This window comes from Saccostrea echinata, unplaced genomic scaffold (genome assembly GCF_033153115.1).
Source record: "Saccostrea echinata isolate AGI-Se365-2 ecotype Australia unplaced genomic scaffold, CSIRO_AGI_Sech_v1 ptg000009l, whole genome shotgun sequence".
In the NCBI taxonomy this organism is placed as follows: domain Eukaryota; kingdom Metazoa; phylum Mollusca; class Bivalvia; order Ostreida; family Ostreidae; genus Saccostrea; species Saccostrea echinata.
The window spans coordinates 39607895-39626627 of NW_026889758.1; the positions used below are offsets into that span (position 1 = coordinate 39607895).

An 18733-nucleotide genomic window follows, 5' to 3' on the forward strand; every position below is an offset into this window, starting at 1 on the left:
TATTTGTGCATGTATGATAAAGATAACAGAGTTGGTTATCATAAGAAAGCAGTGGCAGTAAGCAGATTAGTGTACGGTTAACTTGCGCGGATTTAGAGTATTTGTTTGTGAAGAATCATCATTAACAATGTATAATTGGGCATAAAAAATTACCTCTTTTTTCTTCTTCATATATTAAACTCTCGTATACAGAAGAAGCGTTTATAATTCCAGAGCTTGTTTCCAATCAATTTTACAATAATAAATTTATAATACAATGATAAAAAAAATCTTATTACTAAATTCGTGTGTGTGTGTGTGTGTTTGTTTGTTTTTAATTTTGTGCGATTTGAATATGATGAATAACAGTTTTGTGTACCTAGTTCGTTCTATGTATTAGAAAATACATTTTACGAAAACACGGAATGTTTAGATTAATTAAACAAGAAATGTTTGATCAGAATAAAAAGTAGACTAGTAATTTAAAGTCAGTATTTAATTTTTCAACCTCATAGAACAGAAACATTCTTGCAAATTTATAAACACAATTCAAATGCAACTTCATTTTTTTAAAAATAATAATTGTTTCATGTTTGTTTGTTAGTTTGTTTTTTTTTTTTTTTTATCAGGAAGCATTTTGCTTGATGTTGTAACGGACATTATATTTTTTTTTATTTCGGGTTTGATAATAATTTACCATCGTAAGAATTCTTTATGTCGAGGTTACAACACTTGTATTGCATTACAGAAATGCAGCTTCTTTTTCCGTCGAGGAAAAAATATCAAGTCATAAACAAATCCAGCACACATTAATTAAGATGTAGTTATTCATCCAGTCTTCAATAACAGTATCATATAATCAAAATGATGACAGACTCTCTGCTTTTATTTCCAGTTCAACCAAAATAAACAGGGGATGGCGGCGTATTACATTACACTGCTGGCTTAGTAATTTCTTGTTTTGGCCATCTTTATGTTGTTGGGATTGCGTGACAAAATGTCGTTCTCACTAATTCATTTGAAATGAAACTATCGGTAGATTACAATATTATAAGGTGGATATCTTTGTCGAGAATTTAATCACAGTCTGGCTGTTTGCGCAAAAAATAGTACTTTTGTGGAAGAAAATAAGAGCCAAGGCATCACTGCGCTAGGATCCAGAAAAAAAAATGTGTGCACCTGGGTGAAATTAAATTCAGATTCAAATACTTCACCAGATGAAAGTCGGGATCATTTTAACGACTGGAATTTGCCTCATTTCGTCGTTTTTGAAATTTCAATGCACAAATACCGTGTATACTTTTAAAACAAAGCATATAAGAGCAACTGTGTCTTTAAGGCTAGTTGTGGAAGATGTCACGTGACCCTTCCTCGAGTTGCAGGTAAGTGGTTATTGTATAGTTTGCTCTAGATTTTACAGCACGCAATTTTGAAATGATATGAAACAAAATTTCTTATGCTGTTTAATACTGTTTTTGTTCTTTTTTTCCTTCCCCCGAGGACGTACTGAACGCAGAACTCTTAATCTAAGTAAAAAACCATTAGGCCCAATGGGTTCCTAAGATGTCATTTAACAAAATGATTTGTCAGTTGTTGATCTTGAGTCACAAAACATTTGGCATTTCTACTTTCAAAAGATTAACTTTGCTTAAAACAAAAATAAAAATTTATTGTCAAACTGGGGACCAGTATTTGAGGTCGCTGAAGCCTTAAGAAAGAAAATTATGAAGGCTTTGCTGGTCCATCAACTCCTCAAACCAGGAATGGGTTCCAGCTTTAGAAAAAAAAAAGAAACTGATTTATATTTCTTTTTCTTATCTGTAGTACTTCTATAGTATTTGTTGTTGTTTTTTGTTTGTGTATTTGTTTGTTTGTTCTTTTTTTTTTAAATGTTACAGCTAAATGAATGCACAATTGGTGAAAATAAAGTCAACCCAAAAGTTATGTGATTCAAACTACATGTACTTAGGTTCACAGTTCGAATCTCGCATTTTTGGTGATCTTGGTTTATAAAATCTCAAAATATCAAGGGATAGGGAGAATGGACCTAGTTAGTTTACTATACACACTGTGATAGTATGCGTTGCTAAACAATTCAAGAAATTGTCTCAAATGTGTCCTCTATAAATGGTCTTGTATAATCCTACATATATCTATACAGATCTCGTAATTCTTACAAAAGAGGATGATGTTTGCCGTTCCTAGCTGATTATTGCTAAAGCTTTCCTTTCTGGTATTCTTATAGTCATGTTTAGAGGTTTGTCATTGGAATATTTCAGCAGATCATCTTTCTGAATCGTGTCAAATGTTCTCTTGAATTTCATGTCTGTTCTTGTTTTGACAGGATCTACTCTTTTTAATTTTTTGTGCTTAATCAAAGCTTAACCAAGTACGACATGATCATCACTTTTTATACAATATACAAAAAACAATATAGGAATTAGGTGTTACTTTACGCGATTCAATATGGTGCGAGACGTTCGAATACACTCCATAAATATTTTTTTGCTGATATTGGCTCGTCCATAGCGAAATCTGATTTCATGGATACATCGCTGCAAGAATGGCTGTCGCCAACCAATGACAACTGGACAGCGAAATGCATTTTTTAAAGATTAAATGTTTACACTTGATCTGTGTTGCCTATGCGAATTTCAATTGGTTCTTCGGTTATTTTAATGTTGTTTTAACATCCTCTCATTTTCAACTTAAACTAATGGTCCATTTACCGCCAAAGAGATGTTTCCATGGATCTTTTGAAAAATGTGTTTTATTCTCAATTTCAGAACTGAAGTATTTTTTCTTCTGGCGTTACTCACATTGGGTTCAGGGGAAAAGAAGTTAGGGTTTTTGCTTGGAAATGTCTGAATGTCTGCATTGAACGCCCTGAATTTAACACAGGAACCTATCTTGTCAACTCCATCCAAAAACTTTTGACTTCTTATTCTAGATAAATGTTGAGACTTATGAAAGAAATCAGCTATACGTACAGTTGGAGACCGAATGCTTGTTAATTATACCTTCAACATGCGATTAAAGAAATAGATACCCACTTTAAATAACTTAATTCACAGCAGTTTAGAATTGACTGGGATTAACTTTTTTCCCTACAAAGATGTGTAAAAGTAACAATGTATAAAAGTAACGATGTACTGAATAACACAGCATAAAGTAACAATGTATAAAAGTAACAATGTATAAAAGTAACAATGGGTGTTTTAAAGTAACAAAGTATAAAAGTAACAATTTAGAGTAAAAAAAATTACATCATACAAAGCCATTTATAAATGTAAATTAATACTTGTATTTCAAATTTGTATTATTCTTTTGTTTATGTAGTTGCTTGATCCCATATGCGTGTAATTTGCAAATAAATATATAAAAGTAATGATGTATAAAATTACCAATGTAGAAAAGTAACGATGCAAATTTCTGTAGGATTCATGAACAAACACCACAGAGGTAATTGAGAAACATGGGGTATATGTTAAATCTGCATTTGTAGTTTCTTTTTTAGACATATATAAAGAATTCATTAAAATATTTCCGGAAGATGTATTGATCTCTTGGTATATACACTTTCAAAATGAGTACAATTTATGTGCCTATTCGATTGCAGCACCATTTTCAAATCTTAATTAAAAAAAAAGTTTTGTCGTTACTATTTGACAAGGATCCCTTAGTCCTCCTTGACAGAAATGTAAGGGGCAATTTCTGTGTTTCATGTAATCCTGAACTCAAATACTTTTACTTTCTCAGCCTTGGCAAATAAAATGGTAACATTGTCGAGATCTTGTGAATCACTGAGTAAATAAAAAGGTGTGAGCCCCTTGTCTTTGATACGGCACGGAATATTTCCATTTATATCGCCACTTGTAACGACAAGGGTATTGTTAGTGAATTTATATATTTGATCTGGAAATTATTTGTGCATTGACAATATCCCCCCGAATGGAGGCTTCACGCCTTAAATGACAGGATTTTCCTTTTTTTCTTTACAAGCTCTATTAGGGAGAGAGAGTAGAAGAGGCTATTGAGCAAACTGTAGGGAGGTTATTTGCACGTGGTTGCGCTTTAAAGAATTTTTTTCTACAGCACTTCAAGTATAAGCCGAATTGAACACAATGGCCGCATTATAAAATATGTGGTGAAGTTATATATTAAATTCCGCGCACCTGCCGGGAAAATTATAACTATATTATGACTGAAGCAAATGGTGCAAAATTCGACGGTGGCAAAAATCTGTTCACGTTGGGATTTGTCAAAAAAATTTAGTTTTATGACATGTTATAGTGTGTCAATTGGATATGATTTTTTCCTCCTTTGAGAGGCATGCATATAATGAAGTAAACAGCTGAAGTAATTCTGGGCAAAAGATTCAGATATGTTACTTTCGGTGAATCATTCAAGAGAAAATAAATTGTGAGAAATAAAATGTTTTACTGTTTTGTTGCAACTTGCAATGAACAGTTACACATATGTTTGTCATTTTGAAACAGCCCCAGAGATTCAGGTAGGCGTCTTTTTAAGTATATTCAACTTTTCTGCAAAAATCAGAAGCTTGTTTATTTTTGTTTGAGGTAATTGTGTCAGATAGCATAACAGTTTATTACAATACGACCTGATAAAGGTCTGAATGTGCGGCTAATGTTTTCACTATATATTGAATGTTATCGCTAAAGGTGTGAAAAATTATTGTAAGCCTTTTGCATTTGTAAGAATTGTAATCCGTACGTCTTAAAACCGAATTGTATACCGTTTTTATTTTTCCAACTTGAAGTAATATTTGATAGAGATTGGCGCAAGAGGATTTACATGTTCTATTCTTCCTGGCCACTAGCGCGGAAGAAACTCAAAACTATCAGCTTAAAAATTTGGATTTCGTTGAATAGAAGCTAGCCTCTTCACCCGTATACAGAAAGGATTACGATGTTATATACTCAGACAGGTCTGACAAGCAAACACGTGGTTCTGATCCGACATTTGAAAAACGTTGAATTCCTATAATTCAGTGTGAATGTCAAGTCTGACTATGCGTGATTTTCAGACTTATGGTGTACACGTCTCCGATTTTTATTACTTTTGTTTTACTGTGTTCAATTTGTTTATAAAGAATTTATGGTTTGATGGATAACTGTTTTTTCCGCTTCATTTTTTCTGATATACAGCGCGGACGTCTTGGAACATTAACGCGGACGTCGTAGAAAAATATTATATAATAAATGAAATAAATAAATGGTGCCATCGATCAATTAAAACTTGGCGTAAGAGTTAATCAAATAAATTCTATATTCAAAGAACAAGACAAGAAGTATTGCCAAAATAATGTTTCAGTTGATACTCATCATTGGCATCTGTGGCCAGGATGGTAAAGTACAGATTTCCAATTAGTTTTTACTTGCAAGTTTGATCTCGATAAAAAGCCGAAAGGCACGATATCGTTTGGCCATTTTTTGCTGGAGAGCAGTGCGGCATGTCTGCTGAAGAAATCTGCTAGTTTTCGGAAGAGCGTAGCTTGGTGGAATCTGAACCTCTTTGAAAGCATCATTAGCATAGTAAAGTGTTCAACAGATGTTTCAAAAGAGGCTTACATTTTAGGCGTGTTGAGGGAAACATTTGTATCGTGTATAAAGGCTTCGCTACATTCCTAAATGCGTGATAACTGAAATAAAAAGTTATAAACTCATTTATGGCTCCTTTTTGATGATATACATCAAGTAGATATATATCCATATCATGTGGTGGTTCCAAAAAATACTGTTCTAGTATACAATAGGCAGTTTACCTGAATCCTACATGCATAAATGTTTTATGTAAAGGGAGCGGATCAAAGCTGTATCATTTTTTTAATAGCAATTTACTTTGGAGGCAGCCAAGATTCCAAGCCTAATTCAAGCTCTGCATTACAACATTCACCCTTCTGTCCTTACATTTGAAACAAAATTGATGAGATATGTCAACGTCATAATATTTCAAAATTATATTTGATTAGCATATCGCATGTTTGACATTCTACAGCTATACATTCCAGAGGTGTTGAATAAATTAATAATGCGTGTATAGTAAAATAATCATAACAATGGAAGGATTAAATTGGTGCAATTTTCCATGCCAACTAATGTGCAAATCTTTAAATAAGCATTATAATACATATGCAATATATCAAGACGATATATTTTAATTAGACTAAAATGCGCGAGTATCATGATCGATTCATTTATGGTGTGTTTTTTTTTTGGAGGGGGTGGGGGGGGAGCAGTTTAAGACATCGCTAAATATAAAAGAACGCATTCTGGCATTCGACATAAAAGTTTTGTAAACATATATTACTCATTGAACGGCTCTCTCCATGTCACAGGTTAATTAAAAAAAACATAGAAGGAAGTTTTAATTAATACTCACTTAGTATTAATTGATCATATATAAGCGTAATAATTATCTCTGCGTGAGTCAATCATTACCTGGTCAATATAAGCAGAAATTAATTAAGCACAATTAATATATCAGCATGAGTTAATCAATAATGGGTTAGTGAATGTAGAACTAAAGGAAAGGTAAGTTTTAGGAGTTATTTCCCTTTCAATACTTAATCGTACAACAATACGGGTTTATACACGGTAAAGCCGAAATTGTAATTTAAAAAAAATGATTTCGAATCAAGACTGTTGAAGACACCAATATATCGGTTCTCATGTTATTTTTAACTTAGTTCTTTTTAGTCGGCATTACATTTTTACACATAGGCCTAATCAGAGGTATAAATAACAACTGTTTTTTATTTCTCTTATATAATTTAATGAACACAATTCCATTTATCACAAAATTGTAGAAAGACCTTAACCTGTTAACGATAAAAGTATTTGTTAATACTAAAACTATTATCCCCAAAAAACTTTGCAAGACATTGTAAAAAAAAAAACCAAACAAACAAACAAACAAAACCAGTACTTTTCAGTGACCTTTTCCCGTATGTACTAACTTAGGGTTAGTATATCTATATATACGTCGCTGTTTAAGAAGCGTTAAGCATTTATTTTTTTTTTTTTAGTTTTTTTTTATGATTATTTATATATTAGGCATATTATTATTTTCTTTTCCTATCTCATTTGATCTAAGAAAATGGCAACTTCAATGTGTTAAAGCTATGTTTGTAATCTGTACGGTAAAAAGTTTATTCATAAGCAACACAGTTTAAACCAATAGGATTGTACCTCTTTCATAAAAAGTTTACATTGATTGACAGACCTTTTTAACGCCCCGCCCCCTGACCCATTTCGGCGGAATAATTCGCTAGCATATCAATACTTGGGATCTAACAGAGAAGTCATGTTGAAGAATGTGCCTCAAATTAGTGATAAATTAACACGTGTGTGAATTCAATAATGACGGAAATATAAATTTATTAATGGAATATGTTTATACCGTCACTTGACATAGGGTTTTGATCATGTGAAACTAAACTAGCGTTGAACTGATGGAGTTTCTTCTTTCACAGAGAGTATCGGAGTGAACGTACATCGGCTGGCCGAGTTCCCTCCGTCACATACGAATGGAAGGAGGGTATGGCATCGCTGTCTTACCCACCTATGCCCCCTATTTTGAGCTTGGTGGTTATTTTCTTATTGGTATACTTAATCGATACAAGTAAGTATTTATTATTGAATTTTCAAGCGTTATTTTTACATTCCGTTATGGGACCTATATTTTTGGAGAAAGGAGTGTTTTTCCGTGATGAAGTTGTACGTTGAAATATTCGTGAATTTAGAAAAGCCATAATATTAGATGTGGAAATTGCAATTTACTTATGCAAATTGAACAGATTTACATTTGATTTCATGTATTTCATCAAATGTTTAATACTAAGTAGTTAGGAAAAGTTGAATGTTAGTATATACATCCCTGCTTGTTTATATTCTGACAATGTAAGAAAAGGAATCTTTCTAACTTCTAAATGAACATGCTTTTGATGATTTATTAAAGGTAATGGATGTGGAATGCAATTGTGTCATGAACGTTGGCGGACTGCTCAGAGAGCAGCACATGGAGGTTTGATAAAACCACATAATGGAGAAGAACCTCTTTGTGTAGCACATAGGACTTATTTGGTGTGCCTGATTGCAGAAGAGGTGAACTGCAAAACCAATTTGCAATTTCAACTGACCAAGCGAGGTGTCATACTCAACATGAAAAGTTCAAAGTGTAATGATTATGGTGATACTTTTAATGTAACCACTGTTGTTAATGACCCTCTCATGGATCCATGTTTTCCAAATTCAATTTGCACATGTACTTTTCGAAGCAAAAATCCTAACACTCCAATAAAATATGAACACTGTGGATTATTTGGTGATCCCCATTTGAGGACGTTCAGGGATGATTTTCAGACTTGTAAAGTGGAAGGTGCATGGTCACTGGTTCAGAACAGATATATAGTGATTATGGTCACAAACAACCCAGTAAAAGACCATGCAGCAGCAACTGCCACAAGCAAGGTATATGATCTAATAATGTAAAATACTTATTTATTTGAGTGTGATTACAGTAAAATGTATGAAATGAAGACTAATAATCAAATATGATTTTTATGAGCATGTTGAAGAAGTTTGAAATTGGAATTTTTTTTTTTAATCAGTTTTAAACATTTTTAAACTATTGAAAATGGAGCACTTTATGTACATTGTTTATGAATTATGATTTGAATAATACCCAAGTATGAACCATTCCTCTAAGCCATATAAAAGAGAAAAAATAGGTACAATTTAGTTGTAGAATATCCCAATTGTGCTGAATTTGACTACCGCAGATATTTTATTTATATTTTGTGTATGATTCCATCAAAATGTCTTGAACCCTAATTCATAAAATGAAGTAGGAGCCCATTCAAACATGATGAAGATTTGTATTTGTGCATGTAAAAAATTATGCACATATATTATGCTAAGTAAAGTGCTTTTGCTGTCTTGCATCATACTCAATTTCTTGTACAGGAGTACATTCTTACAAGCATTTACAAATTGTCTTAATCCACATATGCATGAACATGTTCCACAAAACCAGTGGTTATCAGCCTTAGATTTTAGAAAGTGGAAGCTCTCTCACGTTTTCCATGGCCGGACATTTTTTTTTTTTTTTTTTTTTTTTTTTTTTAAGATAAATGTCCTGAGTAATTGGTACTTTATTAAGGACAGATGATACAAGCAAAAAATGGATGCCTGGATTGGTATATATTTTTGGACCAATTTTGATGGTAAATAATGCAAGCAACAAATTTCTAAAATATTAAGAATTTGTAAACTTTCTGTGATATTCAAAATTCTACCTTTCTGCAACCCTTCTTATTAATCTATACAATTTTTGAAGGCACATGAATTTGGTCCCAGAAAATGATTTAGATGTTTGTTTATATTCAAAGACAGTAAACTGTGTGTTTAAAAATGTAAGTTGGTAGGTGACAGCAAAGTGCAAATGTAGTATGATTACATTTGTTAATTATTATTTATTCATGGTACAGAAGAAGGTAAGGAATATATGAAGAAAATGTTCAGTTGACTAAACATCTTACATATAGATTTTGAACAAACATAAATATATGAACAATAAATTATTCCATGCAATGCAATTTGGGAAATGATATAATAAACACATTTTCAACAAAAGAATAGATGAAGAAGATGACCTAGAATTTTTAAATTAATCAGCACTGTAGTGAGCACTCCTAATCAAGTGTCTTTTGGACATGTTCATTTAGTTTTCATATTTTAAAAGATTTATTTATCCTTTTTTAGCTGAAAAGGATAAATAAATCTTTAAAAATATGAATATCAATGAAGTTGAGATGAACTTATGCTATACCACCAGACTGGTGTCTGCGTTTGCTTCGGTAAAGTTTTAGGAGCAAATCCATTCCCCATTAGCTATAAGGGCAACCTGGACCAAACTTGCTTGGATTATGCATCAAGGGGTGCACACTACAGACTTGCTTAGGATGTTGAATCTGACCTATATTTTTTGGATGAATGATCAAGGATTAAGTTTTAGGAGCAAATCCATTCCCAAGTACCTGTAAGCCAAGTATGTAGACCCAACTTGCATGGGTGTTGCATCTAAGCATGCACACTACCAGACTTGCTTCAGATGCTGGATTTTGCCTACTTTTTTCAGATGACTAGATAGGTTAAAGTTTAGGAGCAGGTCCATTCTCAAGTAACTATAAGTCCTACCTGGTTCAAATTTGCAAAGATGATGCATAGATCTAGGGATCCATAGTGCTAGACTGGCTTCAGATGCTGGATCTGACTTAAATTTTCCAGATGATTAGGTTAAATTTTCTGGAGCAGGTTCTTACTCAAGTAACTATAAGCCCCATTTGGACCAAAGTTGCATGGATGATGCATTTAGGGATGCACACTATCAAACTTGCTTCAGATATTGGATAAATTGACCTGCATTATCCAGATGAGTAAAGCAGGTATATTCCCTTTCTGGACCAACCTAGCATAGATGATGCATTTAGGGATGCACACTACCAGACTCGCTTCAGATGCTGGATCTGACCTACATTTATTGATGCAGGTTCATTTCTAAGTAATTATAAGCCCTACTTGGACCATGGTTGATGCATATAGGGGTGCACACTACAGACTTGCTTCAGATTCTGGATCTAACCTACATATTTCAATGAATGAATTTTGAATGAACAAGTTTAAGTTATAGAGCTTGTCCATTCCCAAGTAACTGTAAGCCCTGTTGTGACTGAACTTGAATTGATATACATGTTACTACGGATGCAGCTACCAGATATGCTTTGGAAGCTGGATCTGGCCCACATTTACAGGGTCATTGTACAGTGACTAGTCGGAAACTGTCGGTCCTGTCGGCAAGGCCAGTAAAAATTAGTCTTTCAAGAAAGCGATGGTCCAAATGACCGTTTGAAAAAATTGAGCATGACGCAAATTTTAAAAAGATTGGGATCAGGGTGCACAGGTGAACATCACAAAAACAGAAGAGATGGCTGTGTGGTCACACTGCAGTGATGATTGTCGATGATATTTGTTACAGCCAGGGACCTAAATACTTGTCTACTGTATATACATCCCTGTTTCAGCAAAGACATGAAACATGTCATTTATGTCTCTGATTTAAGACTCTCTACCCTAAGAAAAGAAACTTGCAAGATTGAAGGCTGTTGAAAACAGTAAACAGTATTTTGAGCATTTATTTATTTTCCTTTCTCAGCATCAAAATAAGGTACATGCATGATCAACATCTGGTCTGACAACATTTCGACAAGTCTGCTACTGTAGTACAGTTAAAGTTTTTGGAGCAGGTTCATTTTCAAGTATCTATAGATCCTACATGGACCAAACTTGTATAGTTATTGTATCTAGGGATGCACATTTAATACCAAAACATTTGTTTGGTGTGAGATCCTTACTTGTACATAACATCTGTCAAGATGAGCTTTGTTTATATCTTTGATAACCTACGTTTTTTTAATTTTTCGTACAATATCCACAATGGTACACATGCACATGTATGCAACATTTTCTGAAAGAATGAAAAGTGTAGTGATGAATAAGCACTGCAACACTGAAAACTTGATGAATACATGCAAAGAACTGTGTGCATTTCATCACTCAAATCTCTGGTGTATTCACGGAGAAAAACAATTTAAATTGAAGATGAAGTCCTTGCTCATTGGAACATATACAAATCAAAATGGGCCCCATATACAGAGCTTCGGTGTTTTCTTCATGTAAACAATAATAGCGTATACAAAGACTCTGTGTAGATCTGGTGTTATATTGGTTAATTAGATTTTTTTTATCTGGCATTCAAATTCAAGACAAGCATGATTAATAGACTATTACAAAGGCACTCTGGCATATATCAGATTTGTTTTATGTGCTAATATGCATTTTCTTATTTAGATTTAAATGAAATAAGAAAACAGGTGTAGGCTACTTCATTAGTTCCACATTACACACAAAAATGTACATACATATTCAGTCAAAAAGTTTGCTTTCTTACTTGGAGAAGTTAGAGTAGAGTGTAGTCTGTACTTTTCCATTAAAATGTACATGTTGTTTGCAATGGAACATATTTCTTTTCTTATTCTGTTCTTCAATGTTAGTAAAAATAACTTTTAAAACCTAATAAAGACAAATTTTGTTTAATAGGAAAAAAATTAACATCCATTTCACCAAAGTAAAGAATTCTTGCATTTAATAGGTTTCTGTTTGATGGTAGACAAATATGCCTATGAAGCACATTCTGTACATAAGTTGCTTTTTCTCTGCATCAATATCTTAACATTTTTTCAAGTATGAAGATGCAAAAAGCATTTTAAAAAAATCATTGGAAATAGAGTAGCTGCAGAACTGTAGCTCTCCGCAAAAAAAAAAAAAAAAATACTGACAGACTGGAGAGCTACAGTGCCACCCATAGAGAAAACTGTATATTCATTGGGCACAACAAATTGCACTCGATTCTAAATTTATTTCTCCGTATATTTAAACTGCCATCTCAAAATATTACTAACTGTGTGTTCCTAACATATTCTTAAACTATTTCGACAATGAAAACATTCCCCCATAAGTCATAACCGTTGGTAATAGCCCTCCTGGGCCTGAAATGGAGACCATCGAAAATTTTGCCTATTTATACTGCCATTTTGGGTGGCAAGACAATTCGGTCCACTGTGCTTCATGCAGATGTCAACTACATCTGTAGTTGACAGAGGTCTAAGGGATTTCTTGAAATCAAGCTTTTGTGCAGATAAGAATTTGGATAAATAAATCCAGAATTGAGCACATTATTTTTTTTTTTTCGAAGAGCTACAGTTCTGCAGCTAGAATGGCTTTATACAGTTTGGTTCAATTTCAATTGTACACTTGTACGTACATTCAGAGGGTAAAGACTTAATATGCAAGTGGGTTTTTATATAGGTATATGAAAAATTTTATAGCTGTACTAAAATGTACAGTTGTGTCTATTTATTGTGGAAAGTGAGAGATCTAAATGTATATATATATATTGATTAATTACCAATCCTACAACTTTTAGACTTCCACACCAAGCATCCATGTTTGAGATGCCTATCCTATAACATAAAATACGTGAACACTGAATATATTTTTCTAAGTAAATAATGAAAAATGCCTGTAAAATGTCCTCAACAAATGATTATGTATTTGGGACAGGACAACGCAAGTGAAGTCGCGGTAAAGTAGTACGTGGGTGACAAAGCCATTCAGGATATTCACATATTAAAATTAACGTTTCTTGCAGTGTGAATTTTTGTTCTAAAGACACTCATTTCCATCTCAAAATGAAAGTCCACAATTCAATAATTAAAAAAGACGATGGGTTGCAGTTATGGCTAATACCCATGATTTGCAGGCTTCTGTACTTTATTCCAAACCATTGAACCTTAAATGTTTTAAAATACATGCAAACAGAGTTAATCATGTTGATTTATTTCCAGAGCACCTGGCTGGCTCATTAACATTGTGTCAAATATGAACAAATTTATGGCCCATTTACTTAGCATATTAATAAAAACTATACATAAGTTTAAGTACTGAAACAGTGGTGTAAATGGTAGAACTTAGTTCTGCATTTAGAAGCACCACATTTTTGCCATACATGTTGTTGTGAAGTAAACACCAGACCAAGACCAAGGGAGAGCCTTTATGAAAATATTATTCTGGAGCTGTGGCCATGCGAGATTAAATGTAGATTTATGTATGGAGGTTTTAAAGTTTGGCCAGGGTTTATTTGCTTGATATTTAAATCAACAGGACTAAGTGACGTATGTAAACTTGTCTTTTGACACCTGCACATAAAAAAAAATGTGAAATAGTGTATGTTTTGTTCTACAGATGTATGAACATATACATACTCAATAACTGTTTTTTCCAGTAATATATGTTAAAATGCATTTGCATAATCTTGACATGCCAAAAATCATTTTATTCAAAAATTTTCATCTGAGAATTAGAATTATACATATATACATGTGTAGATAGAAATATCTTGGCGAATACCTGTGTGCTTTTTTAAACAGGTCAGTGACTCTGCAGTAACTTATTTTGGTATTTGAAAATTAATATGCATATCAAAAGTCAGGATCACAATGATAGTGTTTTGATGCTTATCTTGAATCATTTGGTTGAGGGACCAAAAGGGAAAATTCATCAAATGATGTGAAGGCTTGCAATTTATTAGAATTCTGTTAAAAAAAAACAAAAACAAACATATAAAAAAAAAAACTGTACAGCCATTGGGTAATATGAAAAGCATAGAGAATAAAATTTATGGTTGGTGTCTTTCAAATTTTATGTCGTTGATTAAAATTTGATGTAATCTTTCTGATTTTGGTCGAAATTTTGATGCTGAAAATTGACTCTGATTGGGAACTAGACTTGCTGTGTTTTATCATGTTTATTGCAAAAATTTTTGAGTTATTCAAACACACCACATAGAAGAGGAGTCCCGGGGTGGTCCACATTGGCTTTGATTAAGTGAGATTACCATCCAAACTTTTGTCTCCTGTTAAATGCATATCGACAGATACCAAGGAATGCAGTGTGCAGCATTGCATTTACCCAAGGTCGAAACACTTCCATTAACTTTTTAAATTGTCAAGCCAAATTTTCACTTCTCTTGCTGTAGCGTATTCTAAAGCTAGATAAATGAGTGTCTCTGGTTTCTTTATCCTGAACATGGTAAAATGCTGGCCTGTCTAGATGAATGTTGTGTACTTCTCATGAAGAAAATGTGACAGGTTTGGACAACGACTTGTTAGAGAGATCAGGAATGCAATGAAAATCTACAGAGAAACATATATTATAAAGACACAAGGAAATAGCTAGTACCAAGAGTTGTGAACATTTATAGACATTAAATGTGTACTTTTAGAAAAATAGACTTTTTAAAAGTGCATGTCTTAAGTTATTTAGTAATAAATTTATTTTAAAGACACACGCATTATTCAGGAATATATCAGTATTTATTTTGAAGCAACACAATAAAATTTTAGAAACATCTTATTCATTGAATATTTTTTTTCCCATGTTTTTAGAACTTTGATATAGATATAATGGTGCATTCCAACATGTTTAACCCTATATAAATTTTGTAATGGAAGAATTTACATTTATGAATCTTTAATATTATGTTTTTACATGTAGTTTAAGTAATGAGATAACTTTGTAACTGTTGATGTATTTTTTTTTTCAGTTGACTGTTGTGATAAAGAAGAATGAAGACTGTGCTTCACGTGATTTTGTAACATACAAAGCTCACACAAATAACCTGCCAGGAACATTTGAAAATGGCCTATCTGCTGTAGGCCCTGATGAAAGTGTTGCCATCCGAGTGATGGATCCTGGGAAACATGTACAAATTTATTTAAGGTTCATTGATACAACCATACGGGTGCGACAAATTGGTCGCTATTTCACTTTTGCCATAAAAATGCCACAGGAAATTGTGGAACAGTCACTAGACAATGATACTCAGCAATTATGTGTGCAAGGATGCCCTGAACAAGAGCAAATTAATTATAAAAAATATCTGGCAGAAAAAAGGAGAATTATAGACGGGCATCAAGGGGACATCGCAATGACCAGTGATAAAGCAAGTGAATTGTGTCGGAAGTCACATGTTGTGGATTTTTACTTTGATTCATGTGTATTTGATCTCATGACCACTGGAGACGAAAGTTTTACTGTAGCAGCACAACAGTTGTCAAAAGATTTAACAGATCTTTCACCAGAAATTGTGAAAACTCAGGGAAACCGAACACGTTTGATAGAAATCCTTCCCTCAAGTGGCTGTAGAGTAAATAGTGACTTTATTCTGTGGACTTGTGCTTTAGCTGTTCTTTTATGTTTATTATTTCAACAAAGGACTTCATAACAAAGGTAACATATTCAGACAATGGCAAGACATTCATGTCACTTTCAGTATATCTAGATACTTTTTTCTGGAAGTATTTGCCCAGTGCTGAAACAATAATGAAATTTTATGTATGGAAATTGTAGCAAAGCTAAATGCAAGGGACGAATGTTATTGGAGGGGGTGGTGGTGGTTGGTTTGGGGAGGGGTGCAGTAAGAGATCTGAAGATAAGACAATTAAGGCCATTCAAGTTTTTTCTCTGTTTCATGTTCACCTATTATTCATGAACCTACCTATCAATTCACAAAAAAAAAAACCCACACAAGCCAAAATGTAAAACACAGATTTCATAGTTATAAAAATGACATCATTTGAAGGATTTTTGATTTCATTATTCTATTTTTCTGGTAGAAAATCTATTCCTTTGCAATTGAAGGTAGTAAATGCTAAGTATTTACTAATTTGACAGATTTTATTTCTAAAGAAATTGACAGAATTCAGAGGTCTCAATAAAAAAAAAATCAATTCAGGACTTTTTGCTTTTTCTCATCTGAGCTGTGTAAAACCAAAACTCATGCAGATGCTTAACACAGAAAAAAACTTAGTATGGCCCAATTGCATCATAGAAAAAAAACAAACAACCAGAATAATCACGTGAATTAATTTTTTTCTTATGTATCTGCCATTGCATAGTGCTTTGCAATCAATTTCTCTTAGATTGTTGACCTGGAGCAGCTGGGACTGCCCACCATTTGATTATACAACAAATAAAGATGATACTTCTGTAATGTAATATTACAGATGATAATTTTCCTGGCACTTATGAGAAAATTGTTCTTTTGCTTGGAATGATCCAATCAATTTCTTTTTATATCTCATGAAGTTGGCTCTGTAACATTTCTACTTCTCTATGCTGGTGTCAGAATGGAGATGCAAACACATGTAATTCAGCAACAAAGCAATTGATTTTTCTTTTTTCCCTTAGTTTTTAATGAAGACTATATATATTGGAAGTGACATGAATTTTTTGAAGCAGAGTCTGAATATGATTGTGTAATTTTTTTTGTTATGTGAGAAAACCACCCTTTTTCATGAGAATTAGAGACTTTGTTTGGATTAATGGATTACATATTATATGTCTATGATACCCATTTATGATTGATGCCAAAAATACAGTATTTTGTTATATGCTGAATTAAAACAAAACCCACTTTAATTAAAATGTAGTGTCAGGGAATATATGTAATTGATAAGCTATGATTATAAAGGAAGTGGGTATGAATTTCGTGCATGTTTCTTTCTGTACACGGGTGAATGATGGATGTAGGGTGTACGAGATACACATTGTGTGAATTATGCATGTATATATGTGGAAACAGTGTGTGAAAAGTCTGGCATCAATGTTTTTGAGTCTGTGTATGTTATAAATGTATATAAAAATGCCAACTGCTGACTGCACTGAACAATTGATTATTTGTTATTGAAATTTTCAGTAGATTTAAGTATGTGAAACTTCATAGCTTGACAATTCAGAATATTGAATTCCATACATACACATGTACAGTTGTGTTCTGGCCCTCTTGTTCTTTGTGCCAGTCATGTTTAAATAAGCCCCCATATTGATTTTCTCGTCTAAAATATCTTGGATTTTTAGAACCCCAGCCACAAAGATTTAGTGTTATTAGGTGTAAATTCTAGAGACCAGAGCTATCAAAAGATACCTAAGAAAGCTTTTTAAAACTGTTTGTTGAAATAAAGATCGAGCAACTTGTTTGCAACCTTTAGTTTGGTGTTGTCAAACTTAACACAAACAAAGTATTGCATAATTTGGTCACACACTTTCAAGTAGGCATAAAATTGTAATTTCTCATTATTAACTTTATTGTTTTCTCAGTTCTCTCTCTCTCTCTCTATATATATATATCTTTTATTGGTAAATTATGAGAGGGCCTGAATCAACTGGAAAATGCAGAGTCAGTTTGTGTAGACTCCCCAACTCTTTCTGAAAAATGACAAAAAAGCAATAAAATTGTTGAGTATTTATACTTCTTTTTTTCTCATTTTTTCCTGATTGTTTACTCCGTAAGGCTGTTTGGTTTAATTAGAGCATTGCTGAAACAATTTGTCATCCAGTGATCCCATCCTGGCCTTGGACACGTGGAGTGTATACACAGGTATTGCAGGTGTAAAGCCCACAGCTACATCGTTCATGGTCGCTTTGTCCCCATGCCTAAGTGCTTCTTAGTTTAAATAACTTTCAAAAAAACATTGAGCATGGACAACAAGTACATGAATGGATAACCTAGAATCAACATCATCTGTGTTACGTTAGCTCTTCCACAGAGTGAACCATATTTATTGTAGTTTACTTTACTTGTAGCTTGTACATGTTTAACATACATATTTTTTGTTATCGGAGCATCTACATTACGTATCAATCTAATTTGCAGATGATAAAAATCTGATGCACGTTATTGCATTGATAACCACTTGAAAGTGTTTGATCTTCCTTGCAGTAAACTATCAGTCAGCTGGATGATAATCAGACATTTTTCCTTGCATGTAAAGGACAGCTTTCAAAACGTGACAACAACGGTGACATTCCTCGACCTGAATAAGACACAACACATCTTGACAATGGCAAGGGCCATAGAAAATTTTAATTCACTTTAATTTTGCCCCATAAAACGTAGTCCGTCGATAAGACTAGCCCAAGTGGAGATCCGCATGACCCTTTGTTCGTATTGAAAAATTCCCAACGTGATTTTCTTTAACCCCCGAAAGCCATAAAATGAAATTCATCTCGCCTTAATGGGCCACCCGGTCTAAATAGGCATACAACCCATACAA

At 33.2% G+C, this 18733-nt stretch overlaps 2 protein-coding genes across 2 annotated transcripts in view; one reads left to right on the top strand and one right to left on the bottom strand.

Annotated features, from left to right (window-relative positions):
* Positions 1 to 18733, bottom strand: part of LOC133182373 (B9 domain-containing protein 2-like) — a 613772-nt gene that overhangs the window by 221745 nt on the left and 373294 nt on the right. The gene's annotated exons all lie outside the window — the stretch shown is intronic.
* On the top strand, positions 875 to 17928 carry LOC133182361 (repulsive guidance molecule B-like). Its single transcript, XM_061317175.1, has 4 exons — positions 875 to 1361; positions 7475 to 7623; positions 7960 to 8471; positions 15223 to 17928. Exons 1-4 carry the CDS (start codon positions 1333 to 1335, stop codon positions 15901 to 15903), a joined length of 1371 nt encoding a protein of 456 aa, XP_061173159.1. The 5' UTR covers positions 875 to 1332; the 3' UTR covers positions 15904 to 17928.